This window comes from Oncorhynchus clarkii, chromosome 12, assembly GCF_045791955.1.
Source record: "Oncorhynchus clarkii lewisi isolate Uvic-CL-2024 chromosome 12, UVic_Ocla_1.0, whole genome shotgun sequence".
Classification (NCBI taxonomy): domain Eukaryota; kingdom Metazoa; phylum Chordata; class Actinopteri; order Salmoniformes; family Salmonidae; genus Oncorhynchus; species Oncorhynchus clarkii.
Window position 1 is genome coordinate 47,547,881 of NC_092158.1, and position 25,385 is coordinate 47,573,265.

The 25,385-nt window shown below is 42.1% G+C and overlaps 1 protein-coding gene across 1 annotated transcript in view; it reads right to left on the reverse strand.

Moving 5' to 3' along the window:
• LOC139420759 (double C2-like domain-containing protein beta) overlaps positions 1 to 25,385 on the reverse strand; it is a 306,643-nt gene that overhangs the window by 130,110 nt on the left and 151,148 nt on the right. Inside the window, 1 exon segment of the mRNA XM_071170967.1 lies at positions 7,766 to 7,963. Within this exon segment, the coding sequence (XP_071027068.1) occupies positions 7,766 to 7,963 (198 nt within the window).

Here is a 25,385-nt window from a genome sequence, read left to right on the forward strand (position 1 = left end):
CAACATTCCTACAAAGAAAACTAAATGGGACTGTAGCGACTGTGTTGACTTCAAAATCTGGGGTGTGAACTACGTTTCTATTCAAGCGTCGATCGACATGGTAATGGCTCTATAGTATTGGAGAAAAGTTGAAAAATCTGACCCTCCGTTACATCGTGACGTGTCATGTTGTAACGTACAGCACGCATAAAGCAACTATTTCTGTCTTACAATCTCTCTCCAAGAGAGGGTCAGAAATGGACAGTGACGGGGGTAAGGTGGGGATACCTAGTAATTTTTTTGCGTCATCATTGCATTCGGTCATCATTCTCAAAGCCGCTGTTTACTTCTAAGATCACTTTAGCACCGCCCTAAAAACCCGATTCAAATTTGACACAAACCTTCAAATAGGTATGTAATGACACATTATATAAACTCTTTATCGTGTTTTATTTACATTTTAGAGGTGATAAGGTGATAAGTGAGACAGATCGAGTGAAAAAAAGCAATTTTCCCACACAACATCTCTCCTTCTCACTATCATGCATTTGTTTCGCTTCCCCACCCGCCATTTTTTTAAAGACCCGATGGAGCTCATTGCCTTGTTGAATTATGCAGAAACAGGCAGCGTGGGGTCATGTAATTGATTATTCTGGAAAGGGGAGAAATTGTGCTTTACAATTGTATTGACATTACAGTTGATATGGAAGTATTAAGTTTTTGGGGCGCTAAAATAAGGTTAATTGTACGGACCAAGGCAATGTTTACGTTACACTGTTTTGTCAATCACTCATAAATGATCATGTTGAAATCAATTACGCACGAAGGGAGAGCTAATGTTGTACGTCCTGTAAAAACATTTACAATGCTCAGAAAACACACGGAATCTGGGAAAAATGTGTACACCATTTTCCGGGAGACAGCTACATTTTGAAGTGTTGCATTTTGATTCAAGTGGGTCGCCAAATTGGTAAGTGTAATGCAACACATTTTTGTTAATCACTTCCGCTAAAATAAATAGTAGGGGGGGGGGGGGGGGGGGGGAAATTTGGGTGAAGCGCTGTTTAAACTAACACTATTCAAAGCCAACACGGAAATTTGGAATAACCTACACATGGTTGTTAGATGAGAACTTGTAGAAGGCTTTTATCTATAATTTGGAATGTCGGATGTTGATTTCGGAAGGCTGCCATTTTTAACTTCAACAAATCACAACATGGCATAGGATATTAACAGTGACAAAGGTTGGCTGTTACTTAAGTGTTAGTTTGACTGTCAAATCCGTATATTGGTGTGTGGCCTGCGACTTTTATAGAGTCATACTGATGCCGGCTCATAACAAAATCAATGGTACAAAACCAAATATACCAAATATATTGATCTATTCTAAGCCATTCTATGTCATTGTGATGACTGTAAACCTTTATCCTAATATCAGCAATCTGGGGTAAAAAGGTGGTGTAATTCCACTCAATTTCATGGGGTGAAAATGCAACCTGTTAAGGTACAGTGGTAACAAACTGTCCACATTAGAGAAAATAGTTAATTTAAAAGTTTATTTGCCGAAATAAATGTAAATTTAAGATGATAATATATGTTGCCCACTCACAAACTATTGCAACAATGACATCTACTTCTCACTCGTAACAATTTAGAGTAAAAAAATGCTCTCAAGCACAACTTAACTGGGCGCAGGCCTCAAATTTCCCTAATTTAACCGGGCAGTACACCTTCAATGCCCGCTTGTGTGACTGTAATGCTCCAAAAAAATAATCCATGCCTTGCGGCCAAAGTGGCCGTTGTGTCCTTGGGCTGAATATAATAATTATAATTACCTTCTCCCTGCGGCCAATCGCCGTGCTAAAGCATCTTTCACTCACATGGCTCTGGTCGCCTCCTTATCACAGGCCTGGCAGATCCAAAATACAAGTGAAGAAAGAGACATCGGGGATAGAACAGCGCGCGTCAATTCTGGGGTGCACATTGAAGATGTTAGAAGAACCGTCCAGACGTACTTTTCCTCAGCCAAATAGATGATTAACGAAAAGCAAGAGCACTTGCCTATGTCCTTCTACTAACCCCCATAGTATAACAGTTGACATATTCTATTGGTCAGCTTGTCGTTCTGTGCGAGGAATATCTTCCAAACAGACTTTGGGACAGAAAGTTGTGGGAGGATAGATCCCAAATTCATAGAACTATTGTACATGAAAAGAAAATGAAAAAGCAATGAGGCTGATGCAAGTAGCAAAGTGTTTAAGAGCGTTGGGCCAGTAAGCGAAAGGGTGCTGGTTCGAATCACTGAGCTGTCTAGGAGAAAAATCTGCTGACGTGCACTTGAGCAAGGCACTTAACCTTAATTGTTCCTGTAAGTCGCTCTGGATAAGAGCATCTGCTAAATGTAAAAAATCATCATCTACGTTTAACTTAATGTTGACAAACTATTATTTCTTCACATTATAAGCGCATCAATGCACACAGCAGTAGGCTGCACATTTTCCAAAATGCAATTAGCGGGAAAAAATGTACTCAAAAGCACACTACAAAATGCTAGAGGTGTGATGTGACAGAAAGAAAAATCATTTTTTAAATGTTGAAAGAGCATGGGTTGCCAATATGACTAGGATTGTGTCTTTGGCTGCTAGACAACTAAAGAAAGTTGATATGAGAAAAATTGCCTGCTGGTTTCAATGGCACATGAAGAAGTGTTAATAAAAGAATTCCCTGAACATTCCTATGGTCGGAATTTGACTAGACTACTTCGAAATAATGCCAAATGTATATATTTTTTTAAATGTTCAGGTTTGAAAAAATAAAATAACTTATAGTTAAATGGTATCAAAATGCTCAAAGCCTTCGCTCAAATGTTAAGGTGGGTGATGTCGCAGTGAGCATCAGGCACTGGTCTTTTGTCTCCTATCTGAACAAATAGTGCCTCGAGGATGTTGACAAAATCAAGCCTTTAGACATCAATATTAATGATTGTACATTATATTTGTCAAGGACGACTGGCATTTAGCATATTATATATAGCTATCTTCAGGTCTCTCCAGAGATGTTCAATCAGGTTCAAGTCTGGGCTGGGCAAGGGCATTCAGAGAGTCCCAAAACCACTCCTGCTTTGTCTTGGCTGTGTGCATAGGGTCATTGTCCTTTTGGAAGGTAAACCTTCACCCAAGATTGAGGTCCTGAGCGCTCTGGAGCAGGTTTTCATCAAGGATCTCTCTGTACTTTGCTTCGTTCATCTTTGCCTCGATCCTGACTAGTCTCTCAGTCCTTGCTGCTGAAAAACATACCCACAGCATGATGCCGCCACCACCATGCTTCACCGTAAAGTTGGTGCCAGGTTTCCTCCAGAAGACACGCCAAAGAGTTCAATCTTGGTTTCATCTAAATCAGAGAATCTGGTCTCTCATGGTCTGAAAGTTTTTAGGTGCCTTTTGGCAAACTGCAAGTGGGCTGTCATGTGCCTTTTCCTGAGGAGTGGCTTCCGTCCAGCCTCTCTACCATAAAGGCCTGATTGGTGGAGTGCTACAGAGATGGTTGTCCTTCTGGAAGGTTCTACCATCTCCACAGAGGAACTCTGGAACTCTTTCAGAGTATACTTCGGGTTCTTGGTCACCTCCCTGATCAAGGCCCTTCTCTGCTCAGTTTGGCCAGGCAGTCAGCTCTTGGAAGAGTCTTGGTGGTTCCAAACTTCTTCAATATAAGAATGATGGATATGAAGGTATTTTTTGATACCCTTCCCCAGATCTGTGCCTCGACACAATCCTGTCTCGGAGTTCTACGGATAATCCCTTCAATTGGAAATGCACACACCTGTTTATGTAAGTTCCCACAGTTGACAATGTATGTCAGAGCAAAAATAATCCCTACAGTTGACCAATCACGGACGAAGGGGCGTACACGTCAGCTCCCAAACTTCGGCTGGCCTCGAGAAATGTATTTGTGAGCCAGCTGAAAAACCACTTAATGAAGTCCAAAACGTACTAAAACTTCCTAACTGTTTCAGCTGGGAAGCATGTTGGATGTCTTTAGACACAATACTGGAAGCGAGTTGCTCCCGAATAGGTTGGTGACAGCACACATGCCAGATGATGATTCAATATAAGATTTTGACAGCATTGCAGAGGACTTTAATTATAGACAATAGTCAGTGCATGACTGCAGTTGCCTGTCTGTTACCTTGGCTTCCCAATTTGATGTTGGTTGTTCAAATCGAAATTGACCTATAATAAACTCAGCAAAACAAGAAAAGTCCCTTTTTCAGGACCCTGTCTTTCAAAGATAATTCGTAAAAATCCAAATAACTTCACAGATCTTCATTGTAAATGGTTTAAACACTGTTTCCTATGCTTGTTCAATGAACCATAAACAATTAATGAACATGTACCTGTGGAATGGTCGTTAAGACACTAACAGCTTACAGACGGAAGGCAATTAAGTAATTGTTAACTGTTAAGTCACAGTTATGAAAACTTTGGACACTAAAGAGGCCTTTCTAATGACTTTGAAAAACATCAAAAGAAAGATGCCCAGGGTCCCTGCTCATCTGTGTGAACGTGCCTTAGGCATGCTGCATGGAGGCATGAGGACTGCAGATGTGGCCAGGGTAATAAATTGCAATGTCCATACTGTGAGACGCCTAAGACACCGCTACAGGGAGACAGGACGGACAGCTGATCGGTACATCCGAACATCACACCTGCGGGACAGGTACAGGATGGCAACAACTGCCCGAGTTACACCAGGAACACACAATCCCTCCATCAGTGCTCAGACTGTCCGCAATAGGCTGAGAGAGGCTGGACTGAGGCCTTGTAGGCCTGTTGTAAGGCGGGTCCTCACCAGACATCACCGGCAACAACGTCGCCTACGGGCACAAACCCACCGTCGCTGGACCAGACAGGACTGGCAAAAAGTGCTCTTCACTGATGAGTTGCGGTTCATTTCACCAGGGGTGATGGTTGGATTCGCGTTTATCGTCGAAGGAATGAGCGTTACACCGAGGCCTGTACTCTGGAGCGGGATCGATTTGGAGGTGGCGGATCCGTCATGGTCTGGGGTTGTGTGTCACAGCATCATCGGACTGAGCTTGTTGTCATTGCAGGCAATCTCAACGCTGTGCATTACAGAGAAGACATCCTCCTCCCTTACGTGGTACCCTTCCTGCAGGCTCATCCTGACATGACCATCCAGCATGACAACGCCACCAGCCATACTGCTCGTTCTGTGCGTGATTTCCTGCAAGACAGGAATGTCAGTGTTCTGCCATGGCCAGCGAAGAGTCCGGATCTCAATCCCATTGAGCACGTCTGCGACCTGATGGATTGGAGGGTGAGGGCTAGGGCCATTCTCCCCAGAAATGTCCGGGAACTTGCAGGTGCCTTGGTGGAAGAGTGGGGTAACATCTCACAGCAAGAACTGGCAAATCTGGTGCAGTCCATGAGGAGGAGATGCACTGCAGTACTTAATGCAGCTGGTGGCCACACCAGATACTGACTGTTACTTCTGATTTTGACCCCTGCTTTGTTCAGGGACACATTATTCAATTTCTGTGATTCACATGTCTGAGGAACTTATTCAGTTTATGTCTCAGTTGTAGAATCTTATGTTCATAAAAATATTTACACAATAAACACAGTTGACAGTGAGAAGACGTTTCTTTTTTTGCTAAGTTTATAAGCAGTATGTCAAGGTGGTGAGACATTAGTTAAATATTGAAGTGAGAAAGCATCAAGGGCAACATCTTGCCAAAATAAACGCACTTGCTGCCTTTACCTTGATTATCCGAGGTAGTCGAGTTTCTTGTATGAGTCCTTCATTGTGGGTTTCTGTGCCAATCACATGTTGCTGCAAATGTGTCTTTCTAATTGCCCTATTTGTACTGCACATATCACACAACACACAGCTTGATTACAATGAATTTGCTCCTTCATGTTGCTAATGTGTGCTTCTTTATGCTTCCTCAGTGAAACGGTGCCCAGGAGGATTGTGGCTAGAAAACGTCTGCTTCAACACAAGTGTTCTGGCACAGTGCACTCGGGGTGAAGTAGTAACACAGGCTAATACATTTCTCCATTCTTTCCAAGACAGTCAGATGTAATTGTTCCGAGTTCATACAGCAGCAGATGAGGTATATAATATTAGCAATAGCTTATAACCTCTATCCAACTGTTAATAAATGGAGCCATAATGGAGCACTGATAGGTTTCTACCATTCTGCCCAAGACAGATCTAACGGTTCCAAATGAATACAGCAACAGACTAAAGCATATGATCTCAGCCGCAATACCACATACCATACCAATACTACTGGTTGCCTATCTAGTCCATTGTCAAAGGTACTTGGACCTGGCATTGCTTTACAGTCTGTATCGAACCTACACGCACTATTGCACTTATAAACACAACTAGCCCTAGTTGTTTTCACCATACTGTAAATGTACAAAATATTTTGTCCTCGACAATGTAAGCCATTATATAACAGTTGAAGAAGGGCTTAATTCCACGTCAAATCAGGGCTACTTTCAAGTTGAGTGCAGCTTCATGTTCCTGTCTCCTCTCAATAAGAGAGCTTTGTGCTATCCGCAAGGGCATAGTTCAACATCTGTCAAAACTGGTCTAGTCCACCCACTCCGTGTCGTTGCCATTCCATCCCCCAATCCAGTGCAGGATTATAGGATAGGCAGGGCAGCCCTAAGACCTCTGCGTTCCAACAGAGCACTTCACTTTGCATGGATTAAACCTTTAGTGGACTGCCCTGCTGTCACACTAACCTGTATTCACTATAGTGTCGAAAAGGCCCATTGGCACCCATTGGAGAGAAAATGGAAGAAAATGAAAACTGATCTGGAGACCATTGCAAAATGCTGTAAGAGTGACATGCTTAGGTGACACTTACACATCACCCTGCACAGTCATCAACAGGGAAGCTTCTGTTTAACGTTGTCAATGGTGATCAGTGCTCTTATAAGGGTTTTGCTATTAGAGCATGCCAGCAGTAGGTGCCACGACAACCACTCACTGTAAGACAGAAGAAATAAAGAAATGTACTTGTCAAAGAAGGTGCATTGCCTTGGCCGGTGACAACAGTGACCTGACTGGGGCAGATGCACACACGTCTCACACACACAACAGTAGCTTGCACGTGCGTGCATACACATATACTAATAACTCATACGTGTCACATGCAGACGCACACAGACACACACAACAGGAGCCTGCCAGCCTCGCTGTTTGGCCGGCTGCTCGCGTGTGGATGTAAACAGCCCTCTTGCCGAGACTCGACAGCACGCCCACAAATCCGACCGGAGCCCACTGCATATATCCTGCCTGCTAATTTAAAGCTAGTCAGAGAAGGCATGAATCAGCCAGCTGAGAAGCCTCGGCACAAAACTGGGATATGAGCCCAGCCTTTAATCATCACATGCATAATCACATCACAAAAAAACCTGTCCTTATGGTACAACGGGAGTCTATAGTGTATGAGTGTATGAGTGTAATGTAGCAAGCAGGAAAGGGAAGCAACAGCCTTTCTGCGACAGCAACAGTTGGCTCTCAACAGTCAGAGAGTTAGCTACGCCACAGAGAGGAAGACACACAGACACACCGGCCCTCGGCAACCACAGGTACTATAGAAGGAAAAGGCGGAGAGATGGGGAGAAAAGGAAGAGGTAAAAAAAGACTCAGCCACACCTGACGGTTACTCAGCAACCAGACATTGAAGAAAGGAACGAAGGAAGAAGAAGAGGACAAAAACGAGAGAGAAATTGTCTCTACTCACTTGAGTCGTCAGAGTCATAGCCTTCCATGTCCGGCTCCTCCTCCTTCTTGCTGGTTGCTGCGTGTGACAGGGCGGCGGCAGCACCGCCAAAGGCCCGGCCTGGGTCGTCATCGGTGTGGGAGCATGCCGGGTCATCCCCAGAGTTGTGGCTGGCCGAGGACGAGCGCAGCGAGCTGGCCCGGATCAGGACGGGGGGTACTGTGGGGGGGAGACCCCGCGGATAGCGGGGGAAGTAGTCAGAGATCTGCTTGATGGGCTGGATGGGGCCAGGGCACACATCAATGGCCATGTGCTCCTGGATGCTGATGGTGGTCTTCTCGCCTTTGCGTTGTGTCATGCATGCGATCCCTTGGAGCTCCCACCCAGCCCAGTCAAGACCCAGTCAAAACAATAACAATTCCCCAGGTGCCTCCCAAAACAAAAAAAGGCTTCTCGAAAAGTAAACTAATAGCACCAAAGCCAGCCAGACAAAAATGTTATGGAATGTTTTTTCTCTTTTTAAGTTGTTCCTCTGAAGTCTATCCCTAAAGAAAAAGCCTGAAGCCCCAGTGGAGAGAGAGCTCCTGGTGGTGAGTGAGATGAGGTCCTGGTGGCACCTCGGACTCCCCCCTTCTAGCCTGCGCTGCTCTGGGCTACATGGAGAGCCGTGGCTGGTCCACCCTGCAAGCTCTAACCATGCTGTCGGTCTGCCTCACACACAATGCTGCCTGCCTGCACTCTCTACCGTGCTCCCTCTCTCTCTACATCCCTCTCTCCCTCTACCTCTACTCTACACCCTATCTGCAGCTGTGTGTGTGTGTGTGTGTGTGTGTGTGTGTGTGTGTGTGTGTGTGTGTGTGTGTGTGTGTGTGTGCGTGTGTGTGTGCGTGTGTAAGGGAGGGAGGTCTTAGTGAGGAAGGAGGAGGGATCAGCTGATGTCACTGCTTAGCAACCGAGCAGTAAACAGGAACCTCCGGTGCGGGTACTTAATTATGCTATTAGTCCCCATCCATCTGTCAGCAGGAAGGAGGCTCTGCCGTGTGTGTGTGAGAGAAAGGGCAGGAAGAGGCAGATATTGCAGAAAATAAGTGTGTGTGCAAGCTGTGGAGTGAAAGAGAAAATGTGCGTCTCTGAGGGACCACAACCGTAAATGTGTGTGTGTGCGCCCAGGAGTGTGTGAGAGAGAAGTGAATAGCTCCGAGTGAGAGAGGGAGTGAGAGTGAGAGTTTTGTGTGTCACAGAAAGGGAGAGAATCGGGAACTAACCAGCACTTCCTAAATCCCCAGCAGCTTAAATACCATGTTTGGAATGAGCAGTGAGACAATTCAGTGTGCCAGGTCAGTATGCCAGGTCACCTTCTCACCAAATAATCTCTAGAGAAACAGGTGCTGAGTAACTACGATCAACAAAGTAACAATTAAGAATTGAAAAATGGTGTATCTGAGTAGTAACATTCCTCACATATTACAGCCCAGGTGGTTGTGGGTTCAATCTCCACAACCACTTATGCTGGGTCTTAATTGAAATCAGTCATTATCAAAAACGAGTGTCACAACTACATAGAGAGTGGGCAAACAACCTCCCCCTGGGTGGAAAGTGGTTACTGTTTCTGAGAATCACTGAAATTTCGTAGGATATTTTTTCTTACCTTTAACTACATAACGTTAAAAAATAGTATTTTTTGCATGGTGCGTGAGATAATGAATTCATTTTAAAGTGGTGAAATACCCCTTTAGTGTTTTTATGAGTCCATATTCATGTGACTTGAATTGCCTTTTTGCAAAGCATGTGCTTAAACTGGCCACAAACATTGATTGTGTGTGTTTTTCAAAGACACCTGCTCCAAGAGCAGACATTTTCCATGGTGCCTGCTCACAATGCAAACAGTGATGAATCGAACACATTGATCATTTAGACATCCATAAGAGTGACTTTAATCTCACTTAAAAGATCATGAGACCACATGACAGGAGTCTTACTTGAGTTTGACAGGAGTCAGGCAAGTCATGTAATCCATTTATCAACAAATCACCTGACGAACCAATCTGTCAACCTGCCATTCAAAACGTACATTACAGAAATGAAGTGTCTTATCAAAAACTATAGAAAAATAATCAACATCCTCAAAAATACATTTGCCCTCTTTTGGGGTCTGTTCTTGTCACAATTGAGAAATAAAAAAGAACCCCTTTTCAATGACGTTTGAGTGATTGAATACAATTAAGCTATTAAGTCATTCATGTGACAGTGGTGTGGGGCGAACATTTTTTAAGGGAAAATACTGAATGAGAGCAAATTAATTCATAATCTATTTCTGACAATCCCTCGGGAGGATTTCTCTCTTTGATGCTTGACGGTACTTACGAGTGCACATTTACATTCACTTTCCCAATCTTTACACAAGGAAAACAAAGACCAAAGAAACAAAATAAAAAAATGCCCACGTCCATTGCCCTCGTTCACCGAGGCAAGATGGGAGAGAGTTGATGGACAGAGTTTCTTTTGAAATCAATATTCGAGTGAGGTGACAAACAGGCAACACTATTTGTGGGACATGTTGATGTTAAATAGGTTGACGAGATGGTTGCAAATGGTGCCAAACGTGTTGCTTTCTATCTGGAGTTTAACGTTGAAGAAGAAGCTAGCTTACGTATCTGGAAAACTGAAGAGGCCATCTTATCTATCTAAAGGAGATTCTGAAGGTTCTTTAAAAAAATGTGGTCCCGCTTTATTGGAAGTGTATCTTATGAAGGCTTTATAAAGCATTTGTATAGGCTTTATAAACACCACATAAATCAGTTACAGTTCATCTATAACTGTTTTTCATGCTCTATAAATGATTAATACATGTGAACAAATACATTGTGAATCTTTAGAGGGTATTATATGCAGGTATAGATGATTTGTGAAACATCTATGTAGTGCTTATGAAGCCTATAAGAAGGTTTTATGAAACCTCCGTAAGATGCACTTAAAATAAAGCAGGACCAAAAATGGTGTTAGATGGACACTGGTACATTTCCAACCTCACTTGCTATAGGTTCTGTTACAGTATGCTCTTTGATTTGGAATATTGGAATGCAATTTGAAAGAGACATTTTAATCGATTAACTGTCACAGTTCAGAGTCAACATTAAATCCAAATACATTTCACAGAGATGTTTCATAACTATGGCTTAATCAATTATACTCAAGGAATTTTATTTAAAACTAAAATGTTGCATTGTGTGATAACGCACTACTGGAAAAAGTTGCCACGTGGAAAAGAGCGTTCAGGTAAAACATAGGCCTATTCCAGGATGTAAGAGACCCTTTAATGGAGATTTGTCCAACACTCCAGCCAAACTCCACCCTCTTGATAAAGATTACGAGAACATTGCAAGGGCAGACCAGAGCAGCTCCAAATTCATCCTGATCCTTCTCAACCATAAGTGGGTGGGCGTAACTGTGTAGAACAGTGTTTGAAGCCTCTTCTACTAAAGAACACTGGGTCAACTTCAGAGCTGCTGAGAGTTGCACTGCTTTGGTGAATCTGTAGAAAACATGTACTACAGCTTATGATGACTGCTTAAACAAAGTGATCATACCTTTTTTTCCCCCCCCCATAAGGTTTGCCTGCAGGTGGGGGAGTTCATCGAAAGATGATGATGATTAGATATCATACAATGATTAAAGCCAACAGTTCATTTTAAATTGCGATCATAAGGTCAAGTCTACATACTTTCACCCGACACAAATTAATCATACTGTACACATCACTGTGTAAATTAAGTTGATATAGTGATAATTGTCATGTTGGCAAAATAAAATTATTCTCCATCAACAAGGATCAGAACATTTGCACAACATATTATTCTATGGCAGCCAAACTAGTGGCTCTTGCGTAACACTGACCGGCAATAACGGAAGACAAAATCTTCAGGCGTACTAGCTGAACCACTAGGTTTAGAGATAGAATCCAAGTTGACCAAACTCTATAAATGAATTTCTCTCAGACTAAGCTGAACTTGTCATGTTTCATCATCAGAAAATGCTTTGAGAATCCCTAAGACAAACTTGCCATGGTTTTATGCAACTGAATTTATTGTAGATGGAATGCAGACCAAAAAAAGGGGTATTAGGCAGAATGAAAAACAAAGGATTTATCACGCACTGAAAAGCTGTTGCCCTTTGGCCCTCACACAGAGCTTTAGTGTTGTCCCCTTGAATATAGTATATCTGTGTGTATATCAAATAAACATTATTTTAAAAAGGAAAGTATTGTATCTCACCTTCTAATGCATCATTTTAGAATTCAAGGCAGAACCTCTATTCATGTTGTTTACGGAAAGACCTTTTCTTTTGTATCTGTGTTTGATAAAAGGCAGAATCTCCACTCCTTTGCTCCCTGCCGAATCAGCAGAGAGCAAAAGGGATAGGAACGAATGCATGGGGAAGATACATTTGTTCATGTAGTGTATGTGGATACGTGCTCGTTGAACAACTCATTCCAAAATCATGGGCATTAGTATGGAGTTGGTCCCCCCTTTGCTGCTATGACAGCCTCCACTCTTCTGGGAAGGTTTTCCACTAGATGTTGGGCACTGATGTTGAACGATTAGGCCTGGCTCGCACTCAGCGTAAAAAAATCATCCTAAAGGTGCTGGGGTTGAGGTCAGGGCTCTGTGCATGCCAGTCAAGTTCTTCCACACCGATCTCAACAAGTCATTTCTGTATGGACCTCGCTTTGTGCACCGGGGCATTGTCATTCTGAAACAGGAAAGGGCCTTCCCCAAACTGTTGCCACAAAGTTGGAAGCGCAGAATTGTCTAGAATGTAATTGTATGCTGTAGTGTTAAGATTTCCTTTCATTGGAACTAAGGGCCCTAGCCCAAAACCATGAAAAACAGCCCAAGACCATTATTCCTCATCCACCAAACTTTACAGTTGGCACTATGCATTCAGGCAGGTAGTGTTCTCCTGGTGTCTGCCAAACCCATATTTGTCCTTCAGACTGCCAGATGGTGAAGCGTGATTCATCATTCCAGAGAACGCGTTTCCGCTGCTCCAGAGTCCAATGGCGGCGAACTTTACACAAATCCTGCTGACGCTTGGCATTGCGCATGGTGTTCTTAGGCTTGAGTGCAGCTGCTCGGCCATGACACCCATTTCATGAAGCTTCCGAATAACAGTTTTTGTGCTAACGCTGCTTCCAGAGGCAGTTTGCAACTCAGCAGTGAGTGTTGCAACCGAGGACAGACGATTTTTACGCACTACGTGCTTCAGCACTCAGCGGTCCCGTTCTGTGAGCTTGTGTGGCCTACCACTTCGCAGCCGCTCCTAGACGTTTCCACTTTACAATAACAACACTTAGTTGACCGGGGCTCTAACCGTGCAGACATTTGGCGAACTGACTTGTTGGAAAGGTGGTATCCTATGACGGTGCCACGTTGAAAGTCACTTAGCTCTTCAGTAAGGCCATTCTACAGCCAATGTTTGTCTATGGAGATTGCATGGCTGTGTGCTCGATTTTATACACCTGTCAACAACGGGGGTGGCTGAAATAGCCGAATCCACTCATTTGAAGGGGTGTCCACATACTTTGTATATACAGTGTATAGTAAAACATTTACATCAACAGGTGGATGGTAAGAGCTTAGTAGTGGTAGACCATCAATAACTCCAGTATTAAAAACAATTTGCATTGCAACACAGTCACAGTGCAGCATAATGGAAAGTCCAGGGGCCTCAATTGTGAACAGCATTACTTTTTCACACAAGTGAAGAATGCATCCTTCTGCCAATCTGAACTGAGTATTCCGCCAAACACTGGTTTAAGAACAAATATATTTCAACGTATTCAGTATGTTGATAATGGGGCCCCAGGTATTTAAGGTATTTGAGGATATTGGTTGAATTAAGCCCACAGCCTACTGTGTAGAGCACAGTAAGACATGGACACTAGTCGAGCTGTTGCAGTAACCATATTACCGCCACACCGGCAGTCATGAGTCATGACCGCAGTACAATTCCACGTGACCGCAGAGTCACGGTAAACTCCTTTTATGCACTCTGGACATGCTTTGGTAGTACCCAACTTATTAACAACCATCAGGTCCTAATGGCCTTTTACTCAGGGCTCTATTGTCCCTCTAACTACTTTGACATCAATGCAATCGAAAATCACATCCAATACTTATCATAAAAACAGTATTGTACTTTTAGTCACTTTTTAACTTTATCAATTTGAAGAAAGAAGTTCAACAGCAGGTGGAAACTGAGTGGAAAACATGGTCGTTGTGGATGTTTCAAACCCTAACACAAAGAAATGGGCAGCGCTTTCTAAGGTGATGATTTAATTCAAAAACACCAATACGCATATTAGAGCTTATGCATATGCATAGTCTTATGAGGCCAAGCCCGAAAAAAAACGATTGTGCTCTTATACAATACATAAGGCGTGCTTCAGCGGCTTATATGCAGCTTGTATGCATGGGGGCCTGGAGATGCTAAACTTGTTTATGTTAATTAATGGTCAATTACCGTGACACCAGCAGGCTTTTGCATGACAATAACCGGCTGACAAATGTTTATGACCGCTGCAGCCATAGACACTAGTTTACAATGTGCTGTATCAAGATGCAGTGTGTACTGTGTATTGGAGAGACATGAGGCACCAGGGGATTCCAGGACCCGAGAAGAGAGCTCGATTCAGAATCAGGAGATGGAGAGGAGGATGAGAACAGCCGACACAAAGCCTCTCTGTGGTGCAGATGTTATATGGAAATAGAACATTTTTATTTCACCTTTATTTAACCAGGTAGGATAGTTGAGAACAAGTTCTCATTTGCAACTGCGACCTGGCCAAGATAAAGCATAGCAATTTGACACATACAACAACACAGTTACATATGGAATAAACAAAACATAGTCAATAATACAGTAGAACAAAAGAAAACAAAAAGTATATATACAGTGAATGCAAATGAGGTAAGATAAGGGAGTTAAGGCAATAAATAGGCCATGGTGGCGAAGTAATTACAATATAGCAATTAAACAGTAGAATGGTAGATGTGCAGAAGATGACTGTGCAAGTAGAGATACTGGTGTGCAAACGAGCAAGATAAATAAATAAATACTGTATGCGGATGAGGTAGGTAGATAGATGGGCTGTTTACAGATGGCTATGTACAGGTGCAGTGATCTGTGAGCTGCTCTGACAGCTGGTGCTTAAAGCTAGTGAGGGAGATATGAGTCTCCAGCTTCAGAGATTTTTGCAGCTCGTTCCAGTCATTGGCAGCAGAGAGCATTGTGCCCTCACAGGTTGCAGTGAGAACTGGGCCCTGCATCACTTTTGAGAGACAACCACTTTAAGGGAAGCTGAGATAGTATTAGGCTACCCAATCTATAGAATGGAGTGTCATGCTGTATAGTATTCCCACAGTATGTTTTAAATATTGTTTGTCCCAATATGAATTTATAGAAATAATTGTAATTACGAGACTGAAAACATATTATAGGAACGTCGATAGGCAAGTAATTTATTCAAACAGACCGTAAGCAACAAACACTGATCGGGGGCTGCCCTTCTGTAGGGGTGGAAGGGCCAATAAATTAGAGGTGGCAGAACGAAGTACTTGTGTTGGGGTGTAGGGTTTGACCTTAGACTGAAAGTAGGGAGTCGCAGTTCTTCTTGCTTCTCCGTAGGCAAGCACCAGGGTCTTGAAGAGGATGCGAGCCTCGACAGGAAGCGTGCCAGTGGAGTGTGCGGAGGGTTGGGGTGACATGGAAGAACTTGGGAAGGTTGAACACCAGGCAGGCTGCGGCGTCCTTGATACGTTGCAGGGGTTTGATGGCATAAGCGAAGAGCACTGCCAACAAAGAGTTACAGTAGTCTAGACGGGAGATGACAAGTGCCTGGATTAGCACCTACGTACGCCACTGCCACGGAGTTGTCAACTGTGCTGGAGAGGTCTTGGAGTGGACAGGGCTTCTCCGGGAGGAAGAACAGCTATGTCTTGTAGAGGTTGAGCTTAAGGTTGTGGGCAGACATCCAAGCGGAGATGTCTGCCAGGTACGCAGAGATGCGTAGGGGGGAAAGAGTAAAGTAGTTGAGTGTCATCCGCATAACAATGATAGGAGAGACTATGTGAGGATATAACGGAGCCCAGTGACTTGGTGTAAAGAGAAAAAAGTAGAGAGCCTATAACAGAGCCCTGGGGGACACCAGTAGTGAGAGCATGTAGTGCAGACACAGATCCTCTCCACACCACCGGGTAGGAGTGACCTGCCAGGTAGGATGCAATCCAGCAGTGTGCAGAGCCTGAGAAGCCCAGCCCTGAGAGGGAGGAGAGGAAGATCTGATGGTTCATGGTGTCCAGTGACTTGGCGTAAAGAGAAAAAAGTAGAGAGCCTCCAAAAATATTTGGAGCACAAAAAACCTCTGCCCAACATAAGCATGTGTACAGATGTCGACACTACATATTCTCAACACAATTTCATGCTTTGGCACGAAGGTGTGCGTGTTTACAGGGAAAATGTAGGCAACCAGGGTACTAATGCCTTGATACACACTCATCTCGATAACTGGGAAAGATAGGGCTATATTTTCAGAACACAGAGGAGAGATGGTGGGGATGCTCTGTGAATCCAGCTGTGAACATGCAAATCCCAACGATGTGTGTGAACACGGTGAATAAACAAGATAAAATGTTGATGTGAAGCGTTGTTACCTCGGACAAGACCACGATTCTCGGACTTTATCATTATATTCCCCAATGTTTTGTTACATTGAGCGGAGGGTGGTGAGATTTGTGTGGAATAGATTTGGTCTCAACCAATGCAAACAACATGATATTCATCAAAGGTAGCTTTCGTTACTGAAGGGGAAACATATGAAACTTTCAATAACATACAGTAGGAAAAAAGTACATGTGAATTTAGGAGGGACAATACCGCTTTCATAATATTTTTTGTAACAAATTATAAAGCATGACATTTCAATCTAAGAACGACATTGGAGAAATACTGATTCTGAGAACACACCCAAAATCGGCTGTTTTTCCATGATTCCTAGGGAAACGTTCCCGCTGATCTTAGTGCCAGTCTGCAGTATATCCACAGTATAACTTAATACATAGAGAACCCATAAAAAATATGAACTCTAAACTATTTAGAAACTATGACTTCAGTGGACCAGCGGCCAAGACACCACATGAAGTCTGTGCAGTGTGAAAATACATCATTAATGAATAAATACATTATGAGCTATTATACAGATCCTAGAAATACTCCACTTGAGCACATATATGCACGTGTACAAAATCTCGAATACATAAGCAGGGGAGTTGTGGGGATGTATAGCAGGAAGCCCATGAAGAATAGGTCTACCCGAGCATAGGCCCTAGGGTCAGATTCATACACATTGTGTTTTCCGAGTAGTACATATCACTGACTGGTTGCATGGTGACAATGCCATTTAAACCAGATAAGATAGCCTATTCAATTAACTCGATTACAAATATTGAATATACAATATGCACATAGCGGTGTCTTCTGGCCTAGACTATATATTGTACAACTGTCAAGGTAAGCAAACATTTGGGAGAACAATCACATTTTCATAGAAAACTGACAACTCTACTGTGACAGGAGGCCAAGCGGTCTAGGGACTGAAACTGATTGCGTTTGATTATGCGAGGACAGTATTTGTGGTTTCAGAAAGCCTACATGGGTGATCTTGCCCAGGAATCACTGCCAACAACCAATTAAACTTTGTGGGAACCTAATATTGGCATTCTTTGACAAGGTCCATACAAATCAGAGCCTGAGTTGGAGCCAGCTCTGTGAACAATATAAACACTAGAAGATTGTAAGTAAATGGTAGAATAGAACAGAATTTTCTTGGCCTAACACAATCCATTATTAGGCCTTCTGCCAATAAATGAGATGAAGAGACATGAGCTTCTGTTATCTTAATCAGAGTACACCAGAAGACGCCAAAGAGCAAACGAACAAGGACTTTTATTTTCAGAGATAAATACAAGGCACCTAGGCAATGGTTGGACCACTGTACCGCAGTAACTGGAGAAGGGACTGTAGGGTACATACTAGGGACTGAGGTATGGTAGTGTTCTTATTGGTTACTGAGGTACTGAGCTGTAGTAGGTCACTTCCTAGGCACAAAGTTTCCAGAGTCAAGTTTATCTTCAGAGACATGGGGTAAACTCCAGGACTGTCCATCTCCAGGACTGAGGGAGGACATCTGAAGTAGAGTTCTTCTCAGATCCGTATCGGATCCGCCAAATTCCCACCCGAACCAGACATGATCCAGTCATAAAAAGAAAAAAATTATATTTCCGATCTGATATGGATCCGAGGTGGACCAGAGTTGAGAGACAATTGAAACAAACACGTGGCACCGACAGATGTGGCAGCTCTGCTACTAGCTCCTAAGCAACTTTGAAGTATTTTGTTTTTTGTTTGTTATTTCTTACATTATTAGCCCAGAATTGTTTTTGTGTTATTACCAGTGGTGGAAAAAGCACACAAAAATTATACTAGAGTAAAAGTATGAAAGTAATAAATATACTTAAGTATCAAAAGTAAAAGTATCAATCATTTCAATATTCCTTATATTAACCTCTTTGATCTCTAGGGGCGCTATTTCATTTTTGGATAAAAAACGTTCCCGTTTTAAGCGCGATATTTTGTCACGAAAAGATGCTCGACTATGCATATTCTTGACAGTTTTTGAAAGAAAACACTCTGAAGTTTCAGAATCTGCAAAGATATTGTCTGTAAGTGCCCCAGAACTCATTCTACAGGCGAAACCAAGATGATGCATCAACCAGGAAATGAGCAGAATTTCTGAAGCTCTGTTTTCCATTGTCTCCTTATATGGCTGTGATTGCGCAAGGAATGAGCCTACACTTTCTGTCGTTCCCCCAAAGTGTTAGCAGCATTGTGACGTATTTGTAGGCATATCATTGGAAGATTGACCATAAGAGACTACATTTTCCAAGTGTCCGCCTGGTGTCCCTGCGTCGAAATTGGAGCGTAAAGCCAGGTGCAATTATTTTTCCATTTGAGAGCAAGGAGAAACCAGGCTTCCACGAAGGATATATCATTGAAGAGATATGTGGAAAAACACCTTGAGGATTGATTCTAAACCACGTTTGCCATGTTTCAGTCGATATTATGGAGTTAATTTGGAAAAAAGTTTGCGTTTTGAGGGCTGAATTTTCGTTTTTTTTTTTTTTTTTTTTTTTTTTTTTGGTAGCCAAATGTGATGTACAAAACGGAGCTATTTCTAATACACAAAGAATCTTTTTGGAAAAACGGAGCATCTGCTATCTAACTGAGAGTCTCCTCATTGAAAACATCAGAAGTTCTTCAAAGGTAAGTTATTTTATTTGAAGGCTTTACTTGTTTTTGTGATAGTTGCCTGCTAAATGCTAACGCTAATGCTAACGCTAATGCTAACGCTAAATGCTACGCTAGCTAGCTACTGTTACACAAATGATTGTTTTCCTATGGTTGAAAAGCATATTTTGAAAATCTGAGATGACAGTGTTGTTAACAAAAGGCTAAGCTTGAGAGCTAGCATATTTATTTCATTTCATTTGCGATTTTCATGAATAGTTAACGTTGCGTTATGGTAATGAGCTTAGGTCTATAAATAGAATCCCGGATCCGGGTTTGGTCGTCGCAACAGGTTAAGCAAACCAGATGGCAACATTTTCTTGTTTTTTAATTTATGGAAAGCCACGGGCAAAAAAGTACCTAGCCACACTGGGTAGCACAGAGCAACATTTGCATTGCACTAATAATGGCGCTGACTAGGGAAACGTTCCCGCTGATCTTAGTGCCAGTCTGCACATTCAAACTAAAACAATTTAACTAATAATGACAGCATAATGCTTTCATTAACAAAATAATGATAAAAGTAGTCCTTCAAAATGGCAATGTTTATTTAATTAAAAACCTTTTTGGGCTGCAATGACGTTAACGGGATGATATGACAACAGCCAGTGAAAGTGCAGGGCACCAAATTCAAAACAACAGAAATCTCATGATTAAAATTCCTCAAACATACATGTATCTTATACCATTTTAAAGGTAATCTTGTTGTTAATCCCACCAGTGTCCGATTTCAAATATGCTTTTCAGCAAAAGCACCACAAACGATTATGTTAGGTCACCACCAAGTCACAGAATAAACACAGCCATTTTTCCAGCCAAAGAGTCACAAAAATCACAAATAGAGATAAAATGAATCACTAACCTTTGATGATCTTCATCAGATGACACTTCATGTTACACCATACATGTATGTTTTGTTTGATAAAGTTCATATTTATATGAAAAAATCGGAGTTTACATTGGCGCGTTACGTTCACTAGTTCCAAAAACATTCAGTGATTTTGCATTGCCACATCGATTCAACAGAAATACTCATCATAAATGTAGATGATAATACAAATTGGAATTATAGATATACCTCTCTTTAATGCAACCGCAACCGCAGTGTCAAATTTCAAAAGAACTTTACGGAACAAGTATACCAAGCAATAATGTGAGACGGCACTCAGAAATATAATACAATTAGCCGCCATTTTGGAGTCAACATAAACCAGAAATTACATGATAAATATTCCCTTACCTTTGATGATCTTCATCAGAATGCACTTCCAGGAATCCCAGGTCCACAATAAATGCTTGATTTGTTCGATAATGTCCGTTATTTATGTCCAATTAGCTACTTTTGTTAGCACGTTTGGTACACCTATCCAAATGCTGGTGCTGGTCAACCATTTCTTCAGACAAAAACTTCAAAAAGTTACATTACAGGTTGAAGAAACATTTCAAACTAAGTACAGAATTAATAATTAGGACGTTATTATCATAAATCTTCAATAAAGTTCCAACCGGAGAATTCCTTTGTGTCTTTAGGAGGAACGGAACGCAGGGAGATATCATGTGCTATGCGCGTGACCGGGAAATGGCTGTCTGCCAGTAGCCTGACACATTCCCCTCTTATTCAGTTCCACAACACAGTAGAAGCCTCATTCAAGTTTCTATAGACAGCTGACATCTAGTGGAAGCCATAGGAAGTGAGTCTTTATTTATATCCCAATGTGATTTCAATAGGGAATGGGTTGAAAATATACCAACCTCAGATTTCTCACTTCCTGTTTGGATTTCTTAGGTTTTTGCCTGCCATATGAGTTATGTTATACTCACAGACATCATTCAAACAGTTTTAGAAACTTCAGAGTGTTTTCTATCCAATACTAAAAATAATATGCATATATTAGCAACTGAGACTGAAGAGCAGGCCATTTACTCTGGGCACCTCTGGGCACCTTTCATCCAAGCTACTCAATAGTGCCCCTGCAGCCATAAGAAGTTATGGATCCATAACGAATTACTATGGGAATAAATACCTCTGATTACAGAAATATTGGAACGAAGTTGTCTAATGAAGGTAAACAAATTGTTGCTTCCTGGAAAATACTCGTTCAAATACACACGGTCACGTTGTACAGCGCCATTATGGCTATTAGCAGGTAGCTGGACAATAGACTTGCCTAAAATTAGGGTAGGGGAAGAATTCTATCGTCAAATGTATTTCTATCACAACTAGCTAGGTTAAAATTTCAATTTAATCCACCAGAAAAGAGAAAACAAATAATACCACAAAAAGTATAAATGTTTTGGTTAGCCTGACCTGGACACCATGTACAATATTATAATAGACCATTATGGGCTATTAGCAGGACAATATACCTTTACCAACACCTCTCTGTATTTTGATACTTTGTGGATGGGGCCCTCCCCAGTGGTGCAGCTGTCTAAGTCACCGCATTGCAATGCAAAATTAGTTTCTACAAATACCCGTGCCGGCTGCCACCCGGAGACCCATGTGGTGTTTTTTGGATTGATTGAGAGTCACGTCATATTTTTCGATATCCTGTAGGCCTACCATAGGCGACATGAGTCTCACTAGTGTTGAGTAATGTGCTGTTTAAAGTGGTGTAGGTCTTATTTAAAGAGCATAATGAAGTTTGAAGCAATAAGATTTGAAGCAATAGCCTACAACTATTTTAACACAGTTTTGCGCTGCTCTGAGACAAGCATGGGGACTGGTCTTGATAAATCAACAAGGTTTTTATTTTGACTGAATCGTTGTTTGGGTATTGGTTAAACTGAAATTATGGTGTAGACATGTTATGCTCTTAGTGTAACCTTTATTTAACTAGGCAAGACAGTTAAGAACAAAATATTATTTACAAGGACAGCCTACTTCTTCCTCCCCATCTGTGAATTGAACCCCGGTCTCACGCGTGCCCGCACGGCAAGGGGATTCTTTAGCTAAGTAGCCAAGTACTGTAGCCTACACCCGACTGTCACGTTGTAGAGCGCCATATTGTCCGTTCCATCTTAACGGATACCCAAAGGTTTTTTTGTTTCTCTTGGAATAGAAACACCATAATATTAATCAAATTAATTAAGCTACATTTCTTAAAATCAGTACCATATACTATGTCCTTACAAAACAAGATTTTAAATTCTCTAGTACGGCCGCTATCAAATGCTTCTCAAAAATGCCCTCTGATGGTCAAACTAGCATTAGTGGTTCACACTTAAATAACATGCCATAGAATTCTGCGGCACCAAGCAAACTGCTGCAACTCTTAACTTCTTGATCCTACTTGAGACGCAGATGTCTCAACTAGGCACCTGGAAATGCAAATGCGCTACGCTAAATGCTAAATGTACTCGTTAAAACTCAAACGTTCATCAAAATACACATGCTGGGTATAGAATTAAAGCTACACTCGTTGTGAATCTAGCCAACAAGTCAGATTTTTAAAATGCTTTTCGGCGAAAGCATGACAAGCTATTATCTGATAGCATGCAACACCCCAAAATGCCTGAATGCGACGTAAACAAAAGATTTAGCGTAGCCGGCGCTACACAAAACGCAGAAATAAAATATAAAACATTCATTACCTTTGAGAGCTTCTTTCTTGGCACTCCTATATGCCCCATAAACATCACTATTGGGTCTTTTTTCGATTAAATCGGTCCAAAATAGCCATCTATGGAAGCTGTGTAATTCAGAAAAAAACATTGTTTTAAAACGCAGCGTCATTTTTTAAAATTAAAAAAGTCGACGATAAACTTTTACAAAACACTTCGAAATACTTTTGTAATCCAACTTTAGGTATTAGTAAACGTTTATAATCTATCAAAATGATCACTTGGCGATGTGTATTCAATAGCTCCTCGTCTTCAAATCAATGGCCGAAAATGTGCACTTCAAAACATCCTGGCGGAGACCGGAAGAAATGGAATCCAGTTAGTTGGATTTACCAACAAAAAACTCCCCGGATAATGACGACAATGGCGACATCGTGTGGAATCTGTAGGAATTGCATGCAGGTCCATAATTAATTTTGTGCCCTTTTAACAATCCATGAAAGTGACGCATGGATATTATTTTTAGCTTTCAGTGAGCAGTTTTTCTTGCGCTTTTCGATGAAACACACGATCTGTTATAGTCACAGCCGTGATTTAACCAGTTTTAGAAACTTCAGAGTGTTTTCTATCCACACATACTAATCATATGCATATACTATATTCCTGGCATGAGCAGCAGGACGCTGAAAAGTTGCGCGATTTTTAACAGAATGTTCGAAAAAGGAGGGGGTAGGCTTAACAGGTTTTAAAGGATGAACCAGTGTAGGAAATAACACCTACACTTCGCTGATCTTCAACACAGGGGCCCCACAAGGGTGCGTGCTCAGCCCCCTCCCGTACTCCCTGTTCACCCATGACTGCATGGCCACACACACCTTAAACTCAATCATCAAGTTTGAAGACCACATATTAGTATTAGCCCTGACTACCAACAATGACAAGACAGCCTACAGGGAGGAGGGTGAGGGCCCTGGGAGAGTGGTGCCAGGAAAATAACCTCTCACTCAACATCAACAAAATGAAGGTTATGATCGTGGACTTCAGGAAACAGCAGAGGGAGCACGCCCCTATCCACATCGACTGGACCGCAGTGGAGAAGGTGGAAAGCTTCATGTTCCTCGACATACACATCACTGACGATCTGAAATGGTCCACCCACACAGACAGTGTGGTGAAGAAGGCACAACAGCGCCTCTTCAACCTCAGGATGCTGAAGAAACTTGACTTGGCCCCTAAAACTCTCACAAACCCTTATAGATGCACAATTGAGAGCATCCTGTCGGGCTGTATCACCACCTGGTACGGCAACTGCACCTCCCGCAACCGCAGGGCTCTCCAGAGGGTGGTGCGGGCTGCCCAACTCATCAACGGGGGCAAACTACCTGCCCTCCAGGACACCTACACCACCCGATGTCACATGAAGACCAAAAAGATCATGAAGGACACAACCACCCGAGCCACTGCCTGTTCACCCTGCTATCATCCATAAGGCGAGGTCAGTACAGGTTGAGGTCAGTACTGGCGCATCAAAGCTGGGGCCGAGAGACTGAAAAACAGCTTCTATCTCAAGGCCATAATACTGTTAAATAGACATCACTAGCCAGCTTCCACCCGGGTTACGCAACCCTGCACCTTAGAGGCTGCTGCCCTAATGGAACACTAGTCACTTTAATCATTTTTAACCTGTTGCGTCTACCAAACCCGGATCCGGGATTCTATTTACAGACCTAAGCTCATTACCATAACGCAACGTTAACTATTCATGAAAATCGCAAATGAAATGAAATAAATATGCCATCTCTCAAGCTTAGCCTTTTGTAAACAACACTGTCATCTCAGATTTTCAAAATATGCTTCTCAACCATAGGAAAACAATCATTTGTGTAAAAGTGGCTAGCTAGCGTAGCATTTAGCGTTAGCATTAGCGTTAGCATCCAGCACGCAAGATTAACAAAAACATAAAAGCCTTCAAATAAAATCATTTACCTTTGAAGAACTTCGGATGTTTTCAATGAGGAGACTCTCAGTTAGATAGCAGATGCTCAGTTTTTCCCAAAAAGATTCTTTGTGTATTAGAAATAGCTCCGTTTTGCACATCACATTTGGCTACCAAAAAAAAAAAGAAAATTCAGTCCTCAAAACGCGAACTTTTTTCCAAATTAACTCCATAATATCGACTGAAAACATGGCAAACGTTGTTTAGAATCAATCCTCAAGGTGTTTTTCACATATCTCTTCAATGATATATTGTTCGTGGAAGCATGGTTTCTCCCCTCAATCAAATGGAAAAGTACAAGCAGCTGGCGTTTGCGCACCGAATTCCACGCAGGACACCAGGCGGACACTTGGAAAATGTAGTCTCTTATGGTCAATCTTCCAATGATATGCCTACAAATACGTCACAATGCTGCTAACACCTTGGGGGAACGACAGAAAGTGTAGGCTCATTCCTTGCGCAATCACAGCCATATAAGGAGACAATGGAAAACAGAGCTTCAGAGATTCTGCTCATTTCCTGGTTGACGCATCATCTTGGTTTCGCCTGTAGAATGAGTTCTGGGGCACTTACAGACAATATCTTTGCAGATTCTGAAACTTCAGAGTGTTTTCTTTCAAAAACTGTCAAGAATATGCATAGTCGAGCATCTTTTCGTGACAAAATATCGCGCTTAAA